Below are 19,014 nucleotides of genomic sequence, written 5' to 3'. Positions count from 1 at the left end.
TTTTTTTAATTGCTTTATTGGTTTAGTAGGGAAAGGGGGGAAGGAGGGTGCGTCATTACATGTTGGAGGTGTAGGTAACAAAAAATAGTTGATATTTGACACCACTATGAATTTTGCATTCAAGGGGTTACTATTACCTATATTTAGAACAAGTGGGTGATCTTAGCTTCAGTCTACCACTGAAATTGCTGGTTTCATCTCATGTTTTATGCAATTCTCTATAATTGATTGATGGCCAACTGTAACTGTTATGATTGATAATCAATGTGTTGCCAATTTGCCCTAGTCTTTTTTTTTTTTTTTTTTTTTGAAAGAACCAATTTGCCCTAGTAAAGGAAGTTTAGTTGGGGATATTTTGAAGAAGAGGGTTTTCGCAACTTAGTGTTTGGTGTGAAGGTTCCCAAAAATCATAATTTCAAGCAGAGGCTGAAGGTGAATTTCAATTTCTTCGCAAGTTATCTTTAATTAATAATTATTAGTTAATTACATTGAAAACGAGATATATATTACAATTCTGAAGAGTGGTCGGAATTTCTCCTATAATAGTAGTACAAACAGAAGTATCTCATAAAGTGAAGTAATGGTATATATGAAATTATGACCATAAATAAAAATGGGCACTTTTTAACTTAACTACAAGAGAAGGAGAAAACCGTGAGAAATATGCTGAAAATAAATGAATGAAATTGAGTGACGTAAAGTGGGGCAATTTGCTCCCTTACGATTGTGGAAGTGTTCAAAGCTTCGGCCCACAACCCATTCATATGCTTGAGAATGGAGGGCAGATAAGATTCTTACACATTTTAATGTCAAAACTTAATATTCTCGACAATGAGAGAAAGTCCCAATTTCTTTGGTGTGAAGATGTATTAGTTTTTATGACAACTTTCATCCTCTTCCAACACCCATTATTATGTATTTGAAGCCTTGAAGAATTGAAGGTATACGTGGTTGTAGTACGATCTCAATTCACTTCAGATTTTTTATTTTTTTATTATTATTATTATTTTTTATTTTTTTTTGTCGAACTCATGTTTGGGAAAAATGTTTAGTGTGTCTATAATAAATTCGTAATTCTAAAAGTGTGTATGTACTTAATCACTTGCAAATTGCAATAAGGGATTTTTTAAGTTTTCATCCTAAGAACTATAACTGATGGTAAACTAAAAAACGTGACCTTAATGTTATAAGGTGAAACTCCTACCAACTATATCAAATATTACTTAATATATGTATAAAACACATAAATACAGAATGGGTTGATAGTTCAAGGACCAACTATCTCTTGGACTATTGGATGCAAATACGAAATACTAGCCATTATTTCATAGGCCATTTGGACTATAATGCTGAGTCAAAAATATTTACATACAGATTTGATAGAATCAAATAAGCCATTTTTATAAGTGCATTAAAAATCAAAAGCCCCCACGCCGCATTGCATTCAATGTACGACAGTACGAGTATACAACTTTATAATACTATCAATGAATTCAACGTTGATAATCCGATCCCTTTCTTTTGCTTCATAATGTTTAATTACCTCAAGTCATTTTCTTTCTATAGTGCCCACTTTGTCACACTTGTAATCGCAAGTTTGAAGGTTTATGGAGTAGTATGAAACTTGTGTGTGTTATTGACTAATTATTGCCACCAGCAAGGCATAATTTTGTAATTTTGTTGCATGTTTCGATACAAGAAGGTAGATTGTACACTAGTACTGTGACAACAACGCAAGATGAAAGGTAAAATAGATCACGTTTTTAATACTGATATTATGATAAAGTATAATGTATACAATTAAGCTCTTAATTAGGGCTTATACTGAATATATAATTACGAATTTACGAGTAATATATTACCCTATTCCGTATTAAAATTAGTTCAGAAATCAATGAAAAAATTCCACATTATTAAGTATTTATTAATGATATGCTCTTTCTTATTTAAGCTACTTATATGCAAAGCTGTTTTTATCATTTTTATTTCAATATGGTTATTATATGAAACCTTAAAGCATTATAATTATGAAAAAATCTCACGTAAAATGGTATTTAATGATAGAGTATAAAATATATTTGTGGGCTTCAATCATTAGTTTAAGTTTTTTGGTATCAAGAGCGTTGATTCTCTAACAGTTAATTTATTATTGTTAAAGCTTTCCTCTTTAATCTTCTTGTATATGCAATTTATGAGCAACTAGCACATTATACATGTATAGGTTTGAGATTTTATGGCAAAAAAAAAAAAAAGCTACAATTGTTGAGATTTTATGAATAAAATACGCTTAAATTTAATTGATGCTAGTTATTGATTGTTTGAGGCTGCTAGGACTAGGTTTACTTTTCATGTGAATCATAGATTCATAGTCCATCAAGTAGCTCACTATCTTACTAAGCTATATGTGAAGAAGAGAGATATGTATATATATAGCCTGGTATGAAGTAAATTACAAGAGAAGACATAGTCCCTATCCATCCATATATATCTAAGTTAATTAAATTATTATAGTAATTTAATCCATCATGGCTTATTAAACATTATTTCTGCACTAATAAGATATTATATTACCCCCAAATTTTGATCATAATTATATAAATCACATTAAGAGAATTTAGATGTTTTGCAAACTGGTTTAGTAGTGTAATTGGCTAGCACTACAATAGAATGGTGATCTGTGCATTAGCCATTAGAATGTTCAACTGTTTGCTGTAATTTAATAAATTCATAAGATAAGATAGAGGATTTATGAAACATTAATATAAAAAAAATTAAGCTAATCTAATGTTAATTTGATCGTGCATGCATTTTCATTTAAGTCTATCAAATTCCATAATTCTAAAGACGAAAAAAAAAAATCTCTATTAAGGTCCTGGACTCAGAGTCCAAAAAAAAATCTCTTTACATTATAAACACGTTAACATATACAATTAGTACGGTATATTTAGACGAGATTCGATCTCATACCTAGGTATCACCTCAATTACGATAATATGTTAAGTTGTGTATTTAATGATTTATACGAGTAGGTGCGGTACAACATATAATAATGATTAATTAACTAATTAATTAATTAATTAGAGAAATCCAATTTGGGTATCTTAATCAATCAATTGATATTCAGAGTGTTCAGAGACCCAGATTAGTTAGGTGCAAAGAATCAAAACTAGTAATTAGAGAAAGAGAGAGAGAGAGAAAGTTTAAGAGGGTCACAAAGACTTGTATACACGTGCCACTTACGCAGATATGAGTTGGATCCTTTAAGGGAAAATATACGGAGGAGTATTTCTAGGATTATTTCTTAGAGTATTTTACGTCCCTTAGTAAACACTTTTTTTTGAAGCCCTTTAGTAAACACTTAATAAAGGGATTTAACGTATAAATGCATTAAAGGAAATAGAACAAAAAGGTTAATATATAGTACTGTAAGATTTATTTTGAAAATACACGAAAGTGACGAAATATGAAAATTTTAAGCTACAGACGGTGGTATCATGCTTGGTACATACAAAAAACGCGGAAAGAACATGTAGCTAATTTATAAAGAACGTACAACTATTTTGTAAAAAACATATATTTGTTTTGTAAAGAACACCTAAATGTTATTATTTCTTATTTATCTAAAGAACATCTATAATATTAATAAAGAACATTTTATCAAAAAGAACATGATAATATTATGTAATAAATATTATTTATATATACCCACCATAATTTAAAGATGAAATTCAAAGAACATTTTACAATAAGCAACAAACATAATATTACAAATAAAAGTACATTACACTGACAACAAAAGAATATGGAAATATGTTCTTTTCACTCTTTTTGGTAAAAATATGTTCTTTTTACTTTAGGTATATATTCATTATAATTTAATAGTATGTTCGTTTCACTATAGATGTATGTTATTTACATTAGTATAATATGTTCTTTTCGCGAGAAACGTCTATACAATGCATGGTACAGACGCCGTAGAAACCACGCACTAGATGAAACATGGTACTCCGTAGTAAAAACTACTTCCTATAAGGTAGAAATTAAAATTGTAATGGCAATAGCTTAAAAGAGACCTTTTCTCAATTTTAGAACATTTTTTCCTGTACAACCTGTTGTATTTTGCAAGGTATAATTCAAGTTATATCGGATTATTTACACTCAAAAGGTATAACTGTACAAGTGCATGCAATATTTTTGCCTCCTTGGTTCTATCATGCTCAAGAATCGACCATTTGTGCAATATTTTTGCCTCCTTGATTCTATCATGCTCAAGAATCGACCATTTGTATATTAAAGGCAGCTTGTGTGTTCTATTTTTTTTAAAAAAAGTGGTAAAGTGGCCTTTGATCAGATCTCAACCCTCACTGTTTTTTTTTGATCTAGTATTTGTGTGGACCGGGCACTTGAGGGTAGAGGGGGTAAGGGAATCTCTACCCCAAATACTCTCACTTAATAGGCTTCGAACTCTGATACACATTCTATCTTATACAAGTAATATTCTAGACACGTAATTACACAGAAAAAATATATATACATTTATAGTACGAGTAGTCCATTTTTTCGGGACCAGTTAACTATTTAAGTACCTTAATATTTAAAACCAGGTTGATTAAAGGAGTAAGCCAACCTAGCTAATAAAAGCATGATATATTTGCAAGTTGCGTATATTTGCCAGCTTTGGCATGTGAAAATTGCTAGATTCATAATCTTGAGGACATAAGAGAATGTACTTGCTAATAATCATCTATGTTTTTTAGACCAACTTGATCTGACTATTTTTTCAACATTATATTACCATGTAGTAACGTAATTTCCAACTTGTATATGAACTGGAAAATCAAATTAATGTATTAAACAAAAATTATTCAGGTGAAAGGAATTTTGAGTAAAATACTATTCCTAGGAAAGAGAAAGGAGAGAGAGTGTGTGTGTTCGTGCACGTGGATCTCAAAATGGACGGTTTAATAACGTTTATTAATATTTAAAATCATTTAGATCAAAAGATTAAATTAATTTAGTTAAAACAATTTGGATTAAAAAATAATTAGTAGAGTATAGTTTAATTAAAAGCAGAAAATAAAAAACATGAGGAAGTTGCTAGATGACTTGGACCAGGTTCATATTATATAGTGTAGCCGCGTTTTAATTTGGTCAAAAATTCAACAAATTCAAGAGCGCAAGTGTATAAATAACGTTACATATTATATTAGTTGATGAATTAATTAAAAAGTATGCAATGAATCTTATAATTGTCAAATTTCAATGTCAATTCTGGTCTCTTTGCCTCTTGTTTACTTTCTTTATATACACGGTCTTATCTTAATAATACCCTAGTAAAATGTAATGGGTGACTTATTTTTTCAACTTTTTTCTAGATATTCCATTTGGCTAGTCTCTTTATAGTCCATATTGTATTCATTATTCAAATACTATGCATCATGTCTATTGGCACTTTGATCAGTGAATGGATGATACATTTATCGTAACTATCGTTCCTATAGTGATCCTTTTGTAGATATTTTTGTGAAGAACATTGATTTATTTCACTAGCTAGGTCATTCAAAAGTCTACATTCAATGAGATCATGAGATCAAGTCTGATTATATATAATATAGGCTTTATTAATATAGTTTCATCAATATATTTATTTAGTCATATGTAATTAATATAATAAGTAATCAATGGGTTATATAATAGAGTGCAAAGTTGGTCATCCTTTTCCTATTTTCTTCAATATGAGACAATTAGTTTCATCACATGTGCTGATGTGCATTACGTTTCTAACACGATCATATTATTGACAATAAGACATGTTTAGGTCGAGATGCCCTAGTTAGAATATTACCAATACAGTAATTAGCTAGGAAAATAATGATTAATTAGTTTTTGGACATGGCCGGACAATGCCCTTAATTATTAATTTCAAATATCTACTCTATATCACACATTAATGTCACAATTATTATTTAGTGCTTGTTTAGTTCACCTTATTCTTTCTTATTTGATTTGATTTAAACTTATATGGTCTAATATGATGTGACCTAGTAGGCTAGTATGATATGATATGATCAGATTGTCTAATTTGACTAAACTTTGATCTTATGTGTTTGATAATCTATAAAACAAAATATACTAGTATGTATCAATCTGGGTCTTATTAGATTTGTAGTAAATAGTAATGTGTATTTTATTAGGCAAAAGTTAACGAGCGTCCTCGGGGCGTTAGATAAGATAACTCAATATGGAAATATTAAAGTAAAATTAACATTAATTACACCGATCGACGCGTGATTTTGTCATGCATTGGAAACTTAATACTATTTTAACTAATATATTAAGTAGTTATCTAACGTCCCAGAGCACTTGTTAGCAAAATCCATTTTATTAATATGTAATTTTCAAAAAAAAATATTTAATTATGTAACTAAAAATATTTAAAAAACCACACATGAAACGATAAAGTATGTCATAACTTATTTTTCCTGATTTGAAATTACTTTTTTAGATTTAATCTGATTTGAACATTTGAAATAAGTAAAAACAAGTGAACTAAAAAATGACCTTAGTGATTAAACTTGAGGTATATTATATGCATATATGGATTGTGAGTTTGAGACGTACATGTAGTTGTATATCGTGAAAATGTGCTTAGGCTTCATAAAACATTTTCTTTGATTCATCTCTAGACACTATTGGGAGCTTTAGGGTATGTTCTGATTTACTGAAGTGAACTGAGTTGAACTGATTGGAGCTGAACTAAATTGTTTATGAGAGAAGGAAATTAAGAACTGAACTGAACTGATCGGAGCTGAATTGAACTGAACTTAAACTGTAGAGAACTGGCCCTTAATGGCTTAAGTTCATTATGCCAACTTAACCATGCCATGAGGGGGAGTATGAAAGTGTGCTCTGGCCAAAATATCACAATGTGCTCCGGCCAAAATATCACAAGTGATGAAATTAAAAGGACCACTTTATAAGACTAAGCGGGCTATTCCATTATTATTGTCATGTAGTTTTGGGTTGGAACCTTGTTAGACTTGTAATGTGGACCTATCTCCTAGGTGATGGGTGCGGTCCTGACTTGTATTTTGCATAATATAGTACTATTTTTATTTGCATTATTAGAAAAATATAATGTACCATTACACTATGAGGGTATAATACTATTTATCTATTTAATGAAATTTTATACAATGTAAATCCATACTTTTTAAAAAGTATGGCTAAACACTTATGAATTGTGTTGAGAAAATTATGCCCCTTAAAATGTTAATTTACATAGTTACTCTTATATAATAAGAAGTATTTGTTACATTTATGAATAGTATTGAGACAACAACTATGCCCCTTAAAATACTTATTTACATACGGAGTATTTACCTTGAATATCTTTGTTCGATAATTTATGAATATTGTTGAGACAACTATGCCCCTTAATATGTTTATTTACTAATTTGTCGTCTTTAATGTTAACTGCCTATTTTTTACTCTTATGAATAGTGTGCGAACATTTACGCTAAAATTACTTGTTTATGTATTTTCCTCTATTAATGCTGGCAATATATAATTAAAAGTGTGACAACTTTACAGGTATGACTAGCTGTGGTGCGCGCATTAGCCGCCACAGTATGTATAAAATTTCCATCAAAACTATAGCAGTTTTAAACATAATGACTAGAAAATTGTTTAGAAAATATTGAAATCTATTGAGGTTGAGATCTTGATTAAAAAAATATACAAACATTTCCCAACTTAATTGGACTGGATTGGTCTTGATAAATTATCTATTATGTATATTTTCTATATACCTAAATTTTTGTACTTTTGATTTTTTACTCCGTATGATACAAAAACTAAAAAAATATTTAACAATCAAAACATAAATAAGAATATCAATTCATTATCATCAACTTTGGTATGTTATAGTATGATCATTGATTTGGTTTGACATTAATAAGGATATAAGCAATAAATTGCTAAAATAAGGTGAATTAAACATAGACTCATGATAACCAATATGAAGCAGATTTTTTGACGGAGAAGGTATGTGATTCATAACTTCAAAGAACTTCCCAAATATGACCTAATATTTATAGGTAAATACTATATATAGCCTTAATGACAACACATCATTAGGCAGACATACTTCTCAGTTCTCACTATGACAAGTTGCAGTTTCAAACAAACGAAAATTGGACACGTACATAACCCTAACGAGTAACGACTACGTACACTATACGAGGCTAAAAGTAGAAACACTACCATCACCATACAAAAAAAAAAAAAAAAAAAAAAAAAAAAAAAAAACAGCTACCTTGGGAAAAAAGAATACACCTTGTACCAAACCCAAGTTTTGAATCCCAAATAAAAGGGTAATTTAGACAAGTGGGTGTTTATGTGATAACTTAGGAATACAAGTTTTAGAGTGAGATTCATTGCATTTGCATGTCATCTATCCCCCACACCTTCCAAATTCCTTGTATATGAATCATATTCATGCATTTTCCCACCTATTATTAATAACCTTATAATATAAAATCAAATAATCAATTACATTATTTTTGTTGGACCCACCTTAATACATTGACAACATCTAAAGATAAAAACACATCCACAACACCAAACCTTTTCTCATTGTTCGTTCGTTTCATTCATTCCCCCTTCCCCTCTTTCCTTTCGCCCCAATTTCCCCCTTTTTTGCCCTATTTTCAATAGGGTTTTCTCTTTCACGCTCTACTTTCTCATCTCATGAATTTTGCAGACCTTCAATTTTCATCCATCTTTGTTGTTTTTGTGTTCATAATCTCGATTTTTGGAGCTGTTGAGGATCTGGGTGGCTTCTTTTACTCGTCTAGCTCTCCCCTTTTTTGCCTCTCCGAGGTTTTTAATCAGCTTTCAACATGTCTCAGATCTTCGATTTCAGTGGTATGTTTTGGATCCTTGTCTTTCATTTCTGTAAATTTTATGATTTTATTGTATTTAATTTCATGTGGGTGCTTTTGCCATGTTTTGTTTAGAGTTAATTAGGGTTTGTATGATTGGGTTTTTAATTTTTTATGTATGATTGGGTGTTGAGTAAATTTGGCATCTGAGTTTTGTTGGGTATTTAGTTACTGAAAATTTCAGGTAGTTTTGGCATATGGGGTTTACTTAATTTGTTTCAATTAGAGCTAGTTAGGGTTTGGTGTGATTTGGCTTATCAATTTTTGTTGCATGAATTTGAGGTAGTGGCTCTTAATTTATTTATTTTTTGTTGGATTAGGCTAACTTTCGGTAAAATTGATTTGATTTTATGAACATAGGCATTTGATCTGTATGTTAAGGCCTCGAAATTTATGCAGAACACTGTAGATATTCATGATAATTTATGAGTGATTCAGTATTATAATTGTTTGTTTAATCATGAATTGTTGGTGATCTCTTGAATTTCGATGATGTGGGTAATTTGACGGTTAGTTTAATTAGCTAAAGGGATCAAGTGATGTAGGTGGAATCATATACTGAATTTGTTTTGGTTATTTGGATTTTCAGGAAGTGAGGAATTTTACCATGGGGGATCAATATACTCAAACCCCAAGGAAGCTGGTAGCTTTTTGTCCCTTGGTATTGCCAACCATGTGGATGTTTACTTCCCTAACAAAAGGGCTAGGATCAGTGCCCCTATTGTAGCAGGAGAGAGTGTAGAACAGAAGAAGCAGGTCTCTCTTGATGTCCTCCCAGACGAGTGCTTGTTCGAGATCTTCAGACGTTTTTCTGGGGACCAGGAAAGGAGTTCTTGTGCTGGCGTTTCAAAGCGATGGCTTATGCTTTTGAGCTGCATCCCTAGTGAGGATCTATGCAACAAAAATAAGGTTGCTGCTGCTGAAACTGAGGAGATTGAGAACGATGGATTTCTTACCAGGAGTTTGGAGGGTAAGAAAGCCACCGATGTTAGACTTGCAGCTGTTGCTGTAGGAAGTGCTGCTCGTGGTGGTTTGGGCAAGCTTATGATCAGGGGAAACAATTCCGTCCGTGGAGTTACAGACCTTGGTTTGAAGGCTGTTGCTCGATGCTGCCCATCTCTAAAGAGTTTATCTCTTTGGAACATTTCTTCCATTGGAGATGAAGGCCTTATTGAGATTGCCAATAGATGCCACCGACTTGAGAAACTTGACCTTTGCAATTGCCCATCAATCACCAACAAGGCCTTGCTCGCCATTGCCAAGAGTTGTCCAACTTTGACCTCGTTGAGTATTGAGGGTTGTCAGTATATTGGTAACGAAGGTGTGAAATCAATTGGACAGTTCTGTCCCAACCTTAAGTCAGTTACCATCAAGGACTGCCCACTTGTCGGTGATCAGGGTGTTGCGAGTTTGATGGCATCAGCATCTTTCTCCATAACTAAGTTGAAGCTACAGGGGTTGAATGTCACTGATCTTTCTCTTGCTGTTGTTGGCCACTATGGAAAGGCCATTACTGATCTTGTTTTGACCAACCTTCAGAATGTGAATGAAAAGGGTTTCTGGGTCATGGGTAATGCTGAGGGTCTTCAGCATCTCAGGTCATTTACCATTTCATCATGCCGTGGAGTCACAGATGTAGCAGTTGAAGCTGTTGGAAAAGGTTGTCCTAATTTGAAACAATTTGTTCTGAAGAAGTGTGCTTTCATTTCTGATAACGGATTGGTATCTTTTGCCAAAGCTGCAAGATCCCTTGAGAGCCTACAACTTGAAGAGTGCCACAGGATTACCCAAATTGGGTTTTTTGGTCTCCTTTTTAACTGTGGTCCTAAGTTGAAGGCTCTTACTTTGTCTAGCTGCTATGGATTCAAGGATATGATTTTGGGATTCCCCCTTCCAATCAAATCCACACCACTTCGATCTGTTACAGTTAGTAACTGCCCTGGGCTTGGAGACATGACCTTGGCCATGTTGGCAAAGCTATGTCCTCAATTGCAATGTATCAATTTCAATGGGCTTCCCTGTATCACTGATGCTGGCCTTCTCTCTCTCATTGAGAGCTGTGATGCTGGTGCTGGCCTTGTCAAGGTTGGTCTCACTGGCTGTGTTAATGTGACCGACAATGTTGTCATTGCACTGGCAAAATTCCATGGTGGAACCCTGGAGGTGTTGAACCTTGAAGGATGTGGAAAAGTGACTGATGCAGGATTGGTGGCTATTGCTGACGATTGCCTTCTGCTCAATGAACTTGATCTTTCCAAGTGTGCCATTACTGATTTTGGTGTTGCATCTTTGGCTCGGTCAAAGCAGCTGTGCTTGCAGATCCTCTCTTTATCTGGGTGCTCAATGCTCTCAGACAAGTGCTTGCCATTCTTGGTGAAGTTGGGTCAGTCTCTCATGGGGCTGAATCTTCAGAACTGCAACTCAATCAGCAGCACTGTTGTTGACATGCTCGTGCAGCGGCTTTTCAGGTGTGATATCCTTTCTTAAGTGGGAAGCTATATATGCTCTTCAGTGAATTCAAGTAGCCTCAGAAGTACATCAGCAGAAATCGTGAATAGTTAACGTTCGTTTAAGTTTTTTGGGTCCATCAGTTCAAAACGGGCTTACCCTTTGCCAGAGACTTGGCTCTTTTTCCAGGAGGAAAACGATCGATTTTATACCCCTTTTTTTACAGGTTTCCTCAATATGGGAAATCTGTTTCAAGAATTTATTCTTGAGCGGTCGTTGATGCCTGAGATTACAGTTACTGGTCTCTGGATTTGGAGGGTTTCGCCTTTGTCTATCTTTTGCTGGGTTTCTGGACCTTCATTCAAAAAAAAAAAAAAAAAAAAAGTACAAAAAAGAAAAAAAAAAATTTTAGCTTGGCTTTAGACTACTTTTGAGCTGAGTTCTGAACCTTTAGAAGTGTTTTTTCAAGTCTGTGTATCGGTTTTACCAAGTCCTCCATGTCCGAGTGGTTTATGTTCCGCTCATGGTAGTGGGTGTTGGTCACTGGTGGGTGTTGCTAGTTGTTTACCGTTGCTTTTGTAAGTTCGAAGTATGGTGCCTTGTTTGGTAGGGGGCTTTGGCTGCGGCAGCAGTAGCTGCCATTACAATCTTCACTTTTGGGTGAGATTGTTTTTTCATTAGTTTTGCCAAGCCTTTTTTTTACAGGCGCCTTTTGTATGAACTTGTTCTCCGCAACGGATTTAAATTAATGTAAGAATTATGAATAATATGCTCGGTCTCTTGTCTATTATAATTTCCTTTCTGCAATTTCTTATGATAGATTTTACGAGTATCTGGTTACGAATGAAGAACTGTTTCCTAAGAGTGGCCAAAGAGGTCTTAGGGGAAGTAAGGGGAAGAACTTCGGTACAGAGAGATACTTCGTGGTGGAATGAAGAGGTGAAAGCAGTAATTAAGCAAAAAAGGGAATGCTATCAAGCCTTAGGAAAATGTAGGAGTGATGAAACCTTTGCAGCGTATAAGGAGGCTAAGAGTAAGGCAAAGGCAGCTGTTCGCCAAGCAAAAGAAAAGGCATATCAGGAGGTTTATGAAAAGCTTGATTCCAAGGAGGGAGAAAGGATCATTTATAAGATGGCAAAGAGAAGACAAGAGGCAAGGAAGGATATTGGCATGGTGAAGTGTGTCAAAGATAAGAACCAAATGGTCCTAGTGCAAGAGGAGGGCATCAAGGACAGGTGGAAGGGGTACTTCGATGAATTATTTAATGGAAGTAATGGAGTTGTGATAGGAGATACCTCTATGAGTGATGAAGAAATCAACATGGAGTATGTGCGAAGGATTAGGAGAGTAGAGGTGGAGATTGCACTGAGGAAGATGAAACCTAAGAAGGCGGTTGGCCCTGATGGGGTACCGATAGAGGTGTGGAGGTGTTTGGGTAAGATTGGTATTGATTGGTTAACAAACCTTTTCAACAAGATATGGACGGCTACAAGGATCCCACAAGATTGGAGGAAGAGCACCTTGGTCCCGGTTTATAAAAACAAAGGAGACGCTCAAGATTGTTCTAACTATCGAGGAATTAAGCTTATGAGCCATACTATGAAGTTGTGGGAAAGGGTGATTGAACAAAGGTTGAGGGCATGCACAAGCATTTCAGATAACCAATTTGGTTTTATGCCTGGGAGATCTACTATGGAGGCAATCCATTTGATAAGACAAATGATGGAGTTTTATAGGGTAAAGAAGAAAGATCTTCATATGGTCTTTATTGATTTAGAGAAGGCATATGACAAGGTGCCAAGAGAGATACTTTGGTGGGCAATGTTGAAGAAAGGTATCCCACGAAGGTATGTAGACCTAGTTAAGGATATGTATCGGGATGTGTCAACAAATGTGAGGACATGCGGAGGGTTGACAAAAGATTTCCCTATTACAATCGGATTGCATCAAGGGTCTGCATTAAGCCCTTTTCTTTTTGCAACGGTTCTAGACGAATTAACTAGACCAATTCAAGATGAGGTTCCATGGTGTATGCTGTTCGCAGATGATATCGTTTTGGTGGATGAGACTAAGGATGGGGTTAATGTCAAGTTGGAGCAATGGAGGCAAAGGTTGGAATCTAGAGGGTTTAAGCTAAGTCGGAGTAAGACTGAATATTTGGTATGTCGTTTTGGCACTCAGAGGGGGACAAGCAATGAAGTGGTGAGTTTGGATGGAAAGGATTTGACCATGAGTGAATGTTTTAAGTACCTAGGGTCGATCATCCAGAAGAATGGTGACATTGATCAAGACGTGACCCACAGGATTAAGTCAGGGTGGCTTAAATGGAGAGCGGCCACGGGAGTGCTATGCGACCGCAGCATTCCCTTAAAGTTGAAGGGAAAATTCTACAGGACTGCCATAAGACCAGTGTTGCTCTATGGTACAGAATGTTGGGCTTCTAAGAAAGAGCATATTAAAAAGATGGAGGTTACGGAAATGCGCATGTTAAGGTGGATGTGTGGAAACACTTTTAGAGATAGAATCAGAAATGAGGTTATTCGCAAGAAAGTAGGTGTGGCGGGCATTGTAGATAAATTAAGGGAAAATCGTCTGCGTTGGTTTGGACATGTAAGACGGAGACCCGAGGGTGCACCGGTGCGAAGAGTGGAAGAGTGGGACCATGGAGGGATTAAACGAGGAAGAGGGAGACCAAAGATGACTTGGTTGGAAGGAGTGAGGAAGGATATGAAGTGCATGGATTTACGTGAGGATGAAGTTTTGGATCGTAAGGGATGGAGGAGAAAGATTTATGTTGATGACTACACGGAATAATCAAATTTGGTTCATGTTAGCCGACCCCACTTTTGGGATTAAGGCTTTGATTGATTGATTGATTGATTGATTGATTTTGTCTGAAATAAGTTGAAAAAAATGAAGCCATAGATTATACTTGAAAACAGGAAGATTAATTGCTGTAATCAATTGCTTTTGAATAACTGTCAATTGATAATTATGATAAATTTACACCATTAAACTACAGTATTGTGATTAAAGATGAAGCAAAGATGAGATTAACCTTGGTAGTTGGTATGCCTCGACTACCTAGAGGCTCTTTTCACTATTCAGTTGGCACCAGATCTCTATATACGGTATACAAAGTTTGGTACTTAATTACACAAATTTTGGCACTTCAAAACAAAAAATAGTTCTACAAATTTCAAATCCCTATTTTTTTTCAAAGTTAATAGTCTAGCTAATACCGTAAGCTGAACTTTTTTTTTTTTTTTTTTTTTTTTTTTTTTTTTTTTTTTTTTTTTTTTTTTTCTGGGCAGCATAATCTGAACATCTAAATTCCAATGAGTGCGGCGAGTCTGTATTATGTACCCTTATCGAAGAATTGAATATTGTTTACTTCTTAATATTAGAAAAACTAATGTTACTAATTTCTTGAATCATTCATAGACAATATATAATCAAAAAAACATAATACTACGTACCATATTTACGGAAGAAATATGGATCCAAGCATCCAACAGATAAAAGCATATAACAAATTAATTCATACATAAATTCTTAGTCTAAATCATACAAAGTTCATAACTAAGTTTGTTGCATGGGAATTTCAGAATGTGTATAATCATCTTCTTACAAAAAATGCATAATCTTCACTCTTTTTTTTCTTTTTTTTTTTTGAATAAAAAGGAAAAATGTAGACAAGAGACCATGGGATTAGCTGGCTGTCATAGGTGAGTACGCAATGATGCACTGGAAACTACAATTCTCAAATAATTGATAAATCCAACCACCGAATTATTAGGATCATATTAGACAATACCTGACCAAAAATCTTTTTTGAGATGTTATACAAATGTAATTTTCCATTTAATGACTCTCAAAATTGTTTTTTTCCCCTTAAATACATTAATTAGTACATGACCATCATAACTTTGGTACCTAAACCAACCAATTCTAAATAATACAAGCAAGCCCCTTTAAAAAATTTATTAAGTTGGATATTTTCTTTAATATAAAGTCAATTTCCTGTAATTTGTACTTGAAAATTAAAAATGTTGCTAGAGTAATTTGTTTTTCTCCTCCATTTCAAAAGTCATTACATATACTATTGTTAAAATCTAGAAGCTAAACAGAGATAAAAATATAGTTTGCACTATTATGGAAGAGATAGTCAAAAAATGCAACCAAGAAAAAGTATAAGAGAATGACGACTAATTAAAACTCGATGTAAATTCACCAAGAATATTATCTTTCTAGGAAATTTCTGGCTCCTCCTATCTTTTGGAAAATTCTAGTTGAGCACATTTCATAGTAGTTACTACTAGTGGTTCATGTTTTGTTACTTTTATCCCAACCAAATCGTAATCAAGTTCAAATACATTTTTTCTAGAAAATTAGCTTATGTAACTATTGTAACGTTTTAGTTGATAGTTAGCTTCACAACAGTCACGCGCGTGAAACCAATGTACGGAGTAGAGATTATATACACTCATATATTTATATAGTACGCGTCGTATGTCATTATATATCTTGTTAATTTAGAAATTAATACTTCTTAGACAAAAGTTTTATGAGTTCGAATTTCATAGTAAATAACTAAATATTTCATACTTTATACAGAGTATCACGTCATATATTATTTCAAAGAAGCTTTAACAATCATATTAAAGTGTATTTTAAAGATTAAAAAACTCTGTTTTAACACCAATTTGGTGGAGAATCAATACCAAGATGAAATAGGAGTGCAAAATTAAGCATCTTAACTATTATTGTTATTAGAAGATATTTTTTCATACCAAAAAAGATACCTAATCGTTGTGAAGATCATCAGTTTATAATTTCAATAAATTTAATTAATTGAAGATTCTCATTGACAACAATTAAAAAACAAAAACTATTTTCATGCATTTTGCAGCAAATCTTCCATGGTCAGATACATTTTTGGGGATGCAATCAACTTTATTAAAAGTGTAATCTCTCTAAATATTCGTCATTCACTCAATTCTAGTAATTTACACATCTTCACGTGGTCACCAAACATAAACTAGTGGTAGATGGCAAATTGGAATTGATTTATTTACACTCGTTAAAATCATATTAGACTACATCAGATCAATAATATTTATAGTAATATATACTCCTATTATTATATAATACTTGTATATTTTTATACACATCCGAACATCTATGAGTATACCATCTTACCACGAAATGGACTACTGTATTACACTATTACCTTACCTTCTTTACATGAGAAAAACCCTTTTCTTAATTAGCCAAAAAAAAAAAAAAAAAAAAAAAAAAAAAAAAAAACTATGAGCTATACTGTTGGGCCTTTGTACTAGAAAATTGCTGGGTCCCTTTGGTGCTGTTGGTTTCAAATTATGTCCAAACCCCACCGAAATTGGAGCAGTAAGTTGGGCCTTTTAGGATTTCGACTTTTCAGAAATCATAATCTTCAAATTGCCATCTACTCCCTCTATTCTGTAATAATCAGTCAACCCTTTTCTTAATTTTATTTGCTTATTAAATTCTTATGAAATCAAACTTCCAAGGTCAAACACTTGGTCTCTTACTACCTGAAAGCTGAAATTGTTCCAATGGCATCCAATTAAAACAACCTTTTAATTTTAACGTGTTTTATGTATGACCGGCTGACACACGAGTAACTCCTAATCAGATAACTCTTGATCGTCTGAGTTTCTCCTGATCAACCAAGTAACCCCGACCAGATAATGTATCCAGCCACATATGAAACTTTTGCTAACTCTAACAAAATGAAATCAAACTTCCAACGTCCTCAAATACTCGGTCTTTTATTTTAAATCCACAAATTTAGACTAAACCGTGCTGAATTTTCTTATCAACCACGGTCCATAGAATTTGTTGAACTATTGCCGATATTTGTGAAATGAGGAATCAATGAAAGGAAATGGCGAGGCAACTCCCCCCTGATGGTCTTGAGCATTTGTTTGTTGATAGTTTCCCGCAAGGAGTGTTATCCCTTGCAGAACTTGATGTTGGCTAATTTATTTATCTAATCTTAGCTCTTGGAGCTTTTCAAAAAAAAAAAAAAAAAAAAAAAAACCTATAACAACTCAACTTGTCAACGGTCAACGAGTCAACGCCAAATTGTAAAATGGTAATCACTCTCATAGTCCAACGAAGTAGCTGTACTTCAACCTCTCAAGGGTTACGAGCCACTCCCTCCGTCCCTTAAAGTTTGTCCTAATGAGGAAATAATTTATTAGACTATTTAGTACTCCGTATGTTGCATGTAGATTTAGTAGGAAAATTCTTACAATAGACTATTATTTTAGACTGTTACATAGTTAATGATGGCTATATGGTTTTTTTTTTTTTTTTTTTTTTTTTTTTTTTTTCCGAAAATGATGGCTATATGATAGTGTAAAGGGTAATTAGTGATATACAACAACTATCTAAAAAATAGACAATAATGAATTTTTTTGGTTATATTGGTGAAAGTTGTATTATGATAAGCATCATGCTCTCTATAACCCTATTATTCCAAGCCAACTATAATGTCTTCTACGATATGGTTGCAAAACCTTCAACTTTAGTCTAATCTAAAGCGCCTATAAATTCTCAAGTTGATGATTAGCAAAGCTTAATGAACAATTAACACGGCTAGTGTCGTACCTAATTAAGCTCTAATTAGTAAGTAGTACACTTCGGCTGACTTCTTTAACCATTTTTATAATCTGATCCGTTTCTTGCTGTTGGCTGGAATGAAGGGGAATCACCTATGAACGAAACTAATGAACACGAAACATTAAAAGGTTTTTTTTTTTTTTTTAGGAGAAGATTCTACGTACATTATAATTTCTTTTGCAAAATAATTAAGGTTCAACGCTTCATTGTAATCCATCTTAAGATATGTCACATAAGTTCGGGTCTTGAGGAATAGGCAGCTCAAGTATTCATCCCTCCAAAAATGCAGCAAAACCAAACTTGGTACTCCCTAGTAGTTTACTTGTTAAGCATTAAGCATACGAGTATTCAAAAACTAATCGATGCATACTTGCATTGCACCACGTTAGCAATGTAACCTTCTAAAAATACGAGATTTGGATTAGAAGGATTAATTTCCAAAAACATTTAAATGAGCCATGTCATAGATTCCACCGAAAATAAAACTTTCGATTAACAAGTACAATAAACTAGCGTGTTTCATTTAAAAATATAATTATCAAACATTTGATTCCTTATGGACCTGGGGGGGTGTGGGTTGAACTAGATGCTAAACTTGTTTGGTAAACCAAATTCTCAACAAGTTCAGCCTTCTACTTCTCTCTAGTAGTCCTAACAATTCAAGCTTTTCCGCGATAGAAATGATTCTTGGAATCAACTCAACCCATACTCTAGCAATACTATCCATCGCAGTTTCACTCTCACCGCGTATCCCATCCCAAGCCATCAATATATATTCGTCACGCAGCAACATATCAAGATTGTGCATGCTCAGAGGCGAGTCCGACAGAAACACAGATCAGTATTTCAAGAACATGATCAAAGATAATCCTGGAAATGCCCTGCTTTTGGGAAACTATGCCAGATTTTTGAAAGAGGTAGGATACTCTATTATGATCCTCATGCATTATCA

General features: G+C 33.6%; 1 protein-coding gene across 1 annotated transcript; it reads left to right on the top strand.

The window, feature by feature from the left end:
- Positions 1-8,621: 8,621 nt before the first annotated feature.
- LOC145591110 (EIN3-binding F-box protein 1-like) lies at positions 8,622-12,180 on the top strand. The gene is made up of 2 exons (XM_081647511.1): positions 8,622-8,928; positions 9,535-12,180. Exons 1-2 carry the CDS (start codon positions 8,904-8,906, stop codon positions 11,430-11,432), a joined length of 1,923 nt encoding a protein of 640 aa, XP_081503637.1. The 5' UTR covers positions 8,622-8,903; the 3' UTR covers positions 11,433-12,180.
- The last annotated feature ends 6,834 nt before the right edge of the window (positions 12,181-19,014 follow it).

Source organism: Chenopodium album, chromosome 18, assembly GCF_948465745.1.
Source record: "Chenopodium album chromosome 18, dcCheAlbu1.1, whole genome shotgun sequence".
In the NCBI taxonomy this organism is placed as follows: Eukaryota; Viridiplantae; Streptophyta; class Magnoliopsida; order Caryophyllales; family Amaranthaceae; genus Chenopodium; species Chenopodium album.
This window is presented reverse-complemented; position numbering and strand designations above follow the sequence as displayed.